This window comes from Drosophila yakuba, chromosome 2L (assembly GCF_016746365.2).
Source record: "Drosophila yakuba strain Tai18E2 chromosome 2L, Prin_Dyak_Tai18E2_2.1, whole genome shotgun sequence".
NCBI lineage: Eukaryota > Metazoa > Arthropoda > Insecta > Diptera > Drosophilidae > Drosophila > Drosophila yakuba.
The window spans coordinates 15954261-15962258 of record NC_052527.2 but is presented as its reverse complement, the minus strand read 5'-3'; the positions used below and the strand labels follow the sequence as shown (position 1 = coordinate 15962258).

At 46.1% G+C, this 7998-nt stretch overlaps 2 protein-coding genes across 3 annotated transcripts; both read left to right on the top strand.

Moving 5' to 3' along the window:
* On the top strand, nucleotides 1-2071 carry LOC6528399 (adenosine kinase). Its single transcript, XM_002089410.4, has 3 exons — nucleotides 1-555; nucleotides 629-784; nucleotides 1028-2071. Exons 1-3 carry the CDS (start codon nucleotides 476-478, stop codon nucleotides 1890-1892), a joined length of 1101 nt encoding a protein of 366 aa, XP_002089446.1. The 5' UTR covers nucleotides 1-475; the 3' UTR covers nucleotides 1893-2071.
* Nucleotides 2072-5957: 3886 nt separating this feature from the next.
* Nucleotides 5958-7998, top strand: LOC6528398 (odorant receptor 43a). Of its 2 annotated transcripts, XM_002089409.2 has the most exons (6): nucleotides 5958-6436; nucleotides 6615-6885; nucleotides 6949-7048; nucleotides 7169-7270; nucleotides 7336-7443; nucleotides 7532-7998. In XM_002089409.2, exons 1-6 carry the CDS (start codon nucleotides 5992-5994, stop codon nucleotides 7634-7636), a joined length of 1131 nt encoding a protein of 376 aa, XP_002089445.1. In that variant the 5' UTR covers nucleotides 5958-5991; the 3' UTR covers nucleotides 7637-7998. The 2 variants fall into 2 exon arrangements, with proteins under 2 accessions (XP_002089445.1, XP_039226551.1); XM_039370617.1 differs by having other exon boundaries at nucleotides 7336-7998.

Here is a 7998-nt window from a genome sequence, read left to right as displayed (position 1 = left end):
TTACACGCAATTTATGTAATACGCTAAACAATAAAGTCGCATGAATTGTAAAACATGGTTATTGGGTATAACTCGATGGCATTTCTAGAGCGACTTTGAGTAACGAGTAACACTAAAACGATAGCCACAATCGCAGTGCCAAAAGCTCTGTGTTATCGAAAACCGCAGCAAAGTCAAAAAGGGCAAAAAAGACGAGCGAAATGGAAATGATTGGCAAGAAAACAACAATGAGCTGTTCTTTGTAGGCCGCTCGTCAAACAGATAGAAGAAAGAAGTTGGCCCCAACTAATTGCCCAAAATGGGAAAAAACAAACCGAGTTCGCTGGCGAGAGCGAGATAAAAACACCGGGACAAACCGGCCTGAGCGTTCAGTTCGGCGCCGGACAACAGAAGCTGCGGATCGCTGTTGGATTTCATCCGGAGCACTTGTAAATAGAACGCGAAAGTGGCAAACAAGCGTTAATTTTTGCATACAATGGAGTACCTGAGCTACATGTACGAGAAAATCTTTGGAGGCAATCCTCCCACGGACGACACGCAAGGGGCATTCCACACGTGAGTCGCAGCAGCAGGCACGGAAAACCCCAGCAGAAAAGTTATTCCCACTTCCGGGCTTTTCCACTTTCAGGCCCCGCAAGGTCATCTGCTTCGGCAACGTCCTGCTCGACCGACTGGTTCAGCTCGAGGACCCACAACTCCTGGAGCGGTTCGGCCTGGAACTGGGCTCCAAGGGCGAACTGGACATGGAGAAACTCAACCAGCTGGCAGCGGAGGCTTCCGAGAGGTGAGCATCTCTTCTATCTTGACCTTTTTTGAGGTACGGTTTCTTTTCTATCTGTAATGAATGGTTACTCATTGTACAGGTAGTCTCAAGTTTTAATCCCAAGAGTTTTATAAGTAGTAATAGTAATGTCTTACTATCATAATAACTTCCTTCTTAAAAGACTTCGAATTGTAAAATTGGAATTTGTACACCAAGTCCTATTTGTATATATGTATGTTGTAATCCTATTTTTCTCTAATTCAGCTCTCAGTGCCTTACAAATCCTGGTGGCTCTGCCCTCAACACTGCCCGCATCCTGAAGCAGCTGGGCACAGACGCCCTCTTCTTTGGCGCTGTAGGAGCCGACAAGCACGCCGAGGAACTGCGCCAGATCATCAGGGATCGCGGCATCGAGGCCAGGTTGCAGACCGTTGAGGATGCGCACACGGGGCAGTGCGTGTGCCTCATGTATCAGGATAACCCCACGCTCTACGCGAACATCGGCGCTTCGGCTCAGTTCCAGGTGCAGACACTGAGCCACGCTGTCAGTCACGAGGGTCAGAGCTTCCTGCGACCCGTGGAGCGGAAACAAATCCTGTACGTGGAGGGCTTCTTTGTGCCCCAGAGGAGTGATGTGTGCGACTACATAGTGCAGCATCTGGTGCGGGAGCGGAGACGACTGGCCCTTAATCTCAGTGCCCCATACATCGTGAGGAAAAATCACCGAGCTATGATGCAACTGGCCCGGGCCGCATTCTTCCTGTTCGGAAACCGTCAGGAGTTCGAGGCGCTGGCCGAGGCTGCGGGAGGGTTCCGAAACGTCGATGAACTGGCGGATCATCTCCTGCAGTTCGGTGGCACCAAGGTCATCTTCGTCACTAACGGCAGTGCCGGCGTACAAGTAATCACCAACTACGTGGAAGAGCTGGCTCCTCCGGGACCCGTCAGCTTTGAGGACTACAGGGCGCAGCGCGTAGATCAGCTGGTGGATGCCACAGGTGCCGGCGATGCCTTTGTGGCCGGATTTCTGCACGCCTGGCTGGAGAAGCGCTCGCTGGGCGAGTGCATCCGAATGGCCTCCAGTGTGGCCGCCAAGGTCGTCACCCAGGTGGGCTGCAATTTGCCCTAGACCGACGGCATGCATCGTCAACTCAGATAGCGCACAACAAAGCACCAAAGTAGACTTTTAGCTCGTAATTATTCCGGTAATCTCCCAAACTTTAGGCTTAGTCAAACACTTATCTACTACTTCACACAAGCAATGAACTTAGTCGTAATGTGACTTAATAAAAACAAGAGAGAACGCTACAGTATAGATATAATTATTTATACATCCTCCTATGAAAGATAACCGAATTGATTTCCTTTTAATAACTCTATTCAGAAGTACAGCCATGAAACTTTATAATATATTCACAGTGATAGGAACTTTATATGAATTTTTGAACACTAAAATTTCCTTCGATAGTTCCAATTATATAATTCTGCTATGTGAGCAGTTGTTTCTTAATTAGAAGGCAAAACAGATTTATCTAAAAATGTAACAAACACATTCATTTGTGGCCCATTGCCATTAAACATTTGCGTTGACCTTCAGAAGAGCGCACAGATAAAAAGTGAAATAGTGAAAAATGTGCTCACGTCTAATCAAGCCATGGTATGAAATCACCGGAAGACTTTTTTAATGGTTAAATATAGACTCGAGAGAACTACATATGTGCTGCACAGTGGGCTGAATGATTACTAATTATTAATCCGCTGTAATGGTTTCGTAGATATACCATTCTCATTGTGTATCATTGTATGGTTGAGTTCATTAGTTAAACAAACATAAATAAATCATTTTTGACACATGCCGCCGTTATTAAGGCATACCTTTACTTGTAAAATCACGTATTAAGTATTCGCCAGACAAATCAGAGCTTATATATGTACAGCTGCTGATTGTTCGACCTCAATGGCTTTATTAAAACGACTGTGCAATTCACTCGATCGCCTTGTTGTGTGAATCGTCATCCGAATCCGTTATCACGCACTAAATTACCCCGGAGATCCCCAAGTATACATCTTTGTGCACATTCCTTGGGATGCTTTATTATCCGCAAAGAAGCGAGTATCGTTTCCTCCGCCGGATTACTCATACATTTTATATGGACCGCGTACATCCCACACAAGTCAGTCAATAAGTGACGACTTGGCCCAAACAGAACTCGCATGCCCCGATGCCATCAAAGCGAATTCCGCCTTTGTGCTACGGCCGTAGGGGTAGGTTGGGGTTTGGCTTGGGGATGGGGCCACATGTTTGCGAATCGTTAACAAAAACTAAGCCGCATTTGGCATGCTTGTGTAAGCAGGCCAAGGCCTGGGCCTAAACCAGCTGCTGCCGGAGGAGAAGTTGTACAAAAGAGAAGCCCTCGAAGCAATAAAGAAGTCCGGGCTTAGGCCGAAAGCAATTCCGCACTTTAAAGGCCAATTCCCGAATCAGCGTAGTGAGCTGGCTAATTGCAAGGAGACACTTAAGCGGGCCAAGTGCCAATGGCTCTGGAACTGGGACTGGGACTGGGAATGTGGCAAAGTCAATATTGACACACTCACCCACCCAATCGAGTGTATCGGGGTTTTGGACTCCCAAATATACATAAGTCCCAGCCCTCGGCCCTGTTAATTACTCGATATTAATTTTATACCGCCAGTCGGGCATCCGGAGCACAACTACCAACCACTCCACTTCGATCGCCTTCTATGCTGTGGCCACTGGGTTTGTCCTTTGTCGGGTCCGTGTCCGTAATTAATGTCATCGTGTGGTTTACGGGTTTAGCAGCCACTCTGGCTCCCTCACTTGGATGTCTGCGTGTGGGTAATGGCCGATTGCGGACTATGCCAAGGCTCGACTGAGATCCTCACCAGTATGTGATAATTAAATGTCCTCCTTTGCCCTGTTTAGCATTTTAATTTACAATAAATTGTGCTTCGGAAGCGGCTGCTTTCTAGGTAATCACCAAGGCGGTGCACTAAGAAAGGAGTTATCTGAAATAGTTGTATGTATTTCAAGAAAATTTGATTAAAGAATTATATATGAATATGAGACCGAAACCTAAACTAATTATGGTTTGTGTTACAATGTGTTTTCATCTTTTAAAATAGGCTTGGCTCAGCTGAACCGGTTTCTTTCAGTGCGGAAAGTGCACAAAAGGCTTTTGCGAGCCATTTGATTTATGTGCAACGCTGCGTATGAGCAACCAAATGGGGCAGCTGTAACTGACATTGCATATTTGTCCTCCTACTGCCCTGCCCCCCCGCATCCCCCGCCCCGTAGATTCTCCGTAGATTCTGTGTGGAGCATGTTTGCACAAAATATTGCGCATACGCCGCCAGTGGCCAACCTTCTTTGCCGCTCGGCTTTGTCCTTTTGCTTTTTGCCTTTTGCGGCATAACGCGCGGTTAAGTGGCCATAATGTGTGCCTTTATGGGCTTGGCATTGGCATTGGCATTGGCATCGGACTCCTTTTTGGCTTGGTGGCTGGTCGGCCCTTGCCCCATTTTAATTCCCTTGCATTATTTGCTGAGCCAGCATTGTTGCTGAATTATGTTATGCCAGTCGGTCCGGTCGCTTGTTGATTTTTATTTTGTTTTTTTTGTTTTTTGTTTGTGTCTGAACTGGACTGGTTCCTGTGCAGATCCTGTTCCTGCGTCCCAGACTTTCTGTTGTTGTCCTCGCTCGCATGATAAGCGACCGGCCAGAATATTTGGCTTCGGCGTGTTTGCTCAGTTGTTTGCGGATAATCCGGTTTTATTGTTTAATAAGTCATGCTGGCCTGTCCAACTCCCCGATTTTCACAGAGTGTCTGACCGAAAACGTTAGCGGCTCGTTGGCTTTTTGACTGTCTGTGCTGCGGAGCATGGAGGCCCCGTTTTTGGACGGGGATTTCTGGAACGGGGCTCAGGGGAGCGTGGCGAAATCGATGGTCAAATTAAATGGGGATTTACATATTCGCTCAGCGACAGCTTTAGTTTAAAGGGAACGCTGGGTTGACTCATTGGTTTTTGGAAGCAATATTGGTTCTTTGCTGAGAACTTTTTCCAACTCCTTTAAAGAATATCTATGACGCCACCTAAATTAAATACGTTACACCAAGAATACAACCATGTTCATCAAGGTAAGATAATACATAATAAACTCTTATATATTCTAGATTTCGTTACTCTATAAGCAAGTCGAACATCACTTTTATAAAATTTATATAAATTTATATGAAATTCAAAACCAGGAATATTTAAATGTTTAAAGAGATGGTTTTCCCACACCACAAGATAGGAGTGAAGAAAACCAACTTGCAACAGGTGCACTTAGTATCATTAAATGTCACCGGGGCACAGACTGCTCTATGATGCTCTAATGCTGTAAACATTCTATATTTAGAATGAAAATTAATTTTTCACTTTTAAAAGTGTAGGTAGTACAATCTAAATTACAGTTTCTTTCAGACTCATTTGTATATAATTGATTATGTATACATAGTATTCCTGAGGCTTCTTTTTTAGATTTTTTAAATCTATTTATTCTAAGTTAAGTTTGAAAATGCTTTAACACCTTTATATGAATATAGTGTACCATCTACAGAGACTAAGTCATAAAATATGAAACCTATTTTTCAGACTTTTCTTGTTTTTCTTATCATTCTTTATTTTGTCAAATTTAATATCCTTTAACAACATTATTGACAGTTAAGCAGATGTATTGTGGGAATCTAGCTCTGATGACATAATATAATTTCCAATAAAAACGATTTAATTTGCCTTCGAATATTAGATAGCCCGATTGAAGGCATTAATGAAATTTGAAATGCAAATCTCTTCGGCTGAATTTCCATCAGCCCAGCTTTGTGCCCTATGGGATTGGCAATCGCAATCGCAATCGCACTTCAATTACATTACACTCATCATTAGCCAATTAGCTAAATTATAGGCCGCGCGACGACAAATGCCAAATGGCCCCAGTTCCCAATCCCAATTCCAATGCCCATTTCCCACTTCCCATTCCACTTGCCACTTTCATTGCGATTTGCACTCCCATTTTCCCTTATAAGTGTGAAATGCCAGCCCGCAGATTGCCCTCCTCCATGGCGACAATTGTCGCAGGATAAAAGATAAAAGACATTTGCTCAGCACTTTGCAGCACAGTTGGGGAGTGGATCTGCCGGATAGCAGGTTATAGAAAGTGCGCTGCAATGGCAATCGAGGATATTGGCCTGGTGGGCATCAACGTGCGGATGTGGCGCCACTTGGCCGTGCTGTACCCCACTCCGGGCTCCAGCTGGCGCAAGTTCGCCTTCGTGCTGCCGGTGACTGCGATGAATGTGATGCAGTTCGTCTACCTGCTGCGGATGTGGGGCGACCTGCCCGCCTTTATTCTGAACATGTTCTTCTTCTCGGCCATTTTCAACGCCCTGATGCGCACATGGCTGGTCATCATCAAGCGTGGTCAGTTCGAGGAGTTCCTCGACCAGTTGTCCACACTGTTCCACTCGCTTCTCGACTCCACCGACGAGTGGGGGCGTGGCATTCTGCGGAGGGCGGAGCGAGAGGCTCGAAATCTGGCCATCCTTAATCTGAGTGCCTCCTTCCTGGACATTGTGGGGGCTCTGGTCTCTCCGCTTTTCAGGGAGGAGCGAGGTTAGTACACTCGCAAAAAAGGGTTTGAAATAACCGACTATCTAAGGAAAAAGGCAAAATATCTAGAAGTTATGACACAATATGATAGTTACTGCATTCGTATACCTCCTAGGTTCAAAAACGCTAAATTACATGTGTTAAGTTCTTATCAAAGAATAAGTGTTAACTTTTTTTCCAGCTCATCCCTTCGGCGTTGCACTGCCAGGAGTTAGCATGACCAGCTCGCCCGTATACGAGGTCATCTACTTGGCCCAGCTGCCCACGCCCCTGCTCCTGTCCATGATGTACATGCCCTTCGTCAGCCTCTTCGCCGGCCTGGCCATCTTCGGAAAGGCCATGTTGCAGATCCTGGTGCACAGGCTGGGCCAGATTGGCGGAGCGGAGCAGCCGGAGGAGGAGCGCCACCACAGACTAACCTCATGCATTGCGTACCACACTCAGGTGATGAGGTGAGCTCCAAGGGAAGTGGTCGGGGGTAGAGGGGATCTCTAAGCGGCTCATTTCCATTTCAGCTATGTGTGGCAGCTCAACAAACTGGTAGCCAACATTGTGGCGGTGGAAGCAATTATTTTCGGCTCTATAATCTGCTCACTGCTCTTCTGCCTGAATATTGTAGAATACCGATTTTGAGTTTGGGTGTCACAGAAGACTCACAAAACTTTGTGATGGTCATCTTCTTTGGCACTCCGAAGTCTAAGACTTGAATCTTTCTAAAAATACATCTACTTCCAGATAACCTCACCTACTCAGGTGACCTCGATAGTGATGTACATCCTGACCATGCTGTACGTTCTCTACACCTACTACAATCGCGCCAATGAAATATGCCTCGAGGTGATCCCTGACAGTTCCATTCAATTTGTAAGCTTTTCATGACTTCCTTATACACATCCATGCAGAACAACCGGGTGGCGGAGGCCGTTTACAATGTGCCGTGGTATGAAGCAGGAACTCGCTTTCGGAAAACCCTCCTGATCTTCTTGATGCAAACACAACACCCGTTGGAGGTGGGCGGTTGCATTTCATTTGCGGAGTCATTGCGAGACTATAAGCCATTTCCATTCCGGGTGCGGTGCGCTCCATTTCATCTTGCAGATAAGAGTCGGCAACGTTTACCCCATGACTTTGGCCATGTTCCAGAGTCTGTTGAATGCGTCCTACTCCTACTTCACCATGCTGCGTGGCGTCACCGGCAAATGAGCTGAAAGACCGAAAAAAGCGGGGTATACCCTATACTCCATACTCCATACTCCATCTTCTACTGCTTTTCCCTTTTCACTCGTCCAGCAATCCGGTTAATGCAAAAAGTTGTTGCTGGCTGTGGTCCTGGCTGCTTGTTTGGCATTTGCATATGCTTGTCGTTTGAAAGGATTTAATCGGACTGCTGGCACGGAGTCGGCATCCTGGCATTCAGGCATCCTTGCTCATGGCGCCTGGCTCCTGGATCCCGGCATGCAAATAGTTGGCTTCTTAGATTGTTACACAAAATAGATTGTAGATTGCAGCAGAATGTTGAGCTTAGAATAAAGTCAAATGAATGTGGAGTAGGTCCAAGGCATCTA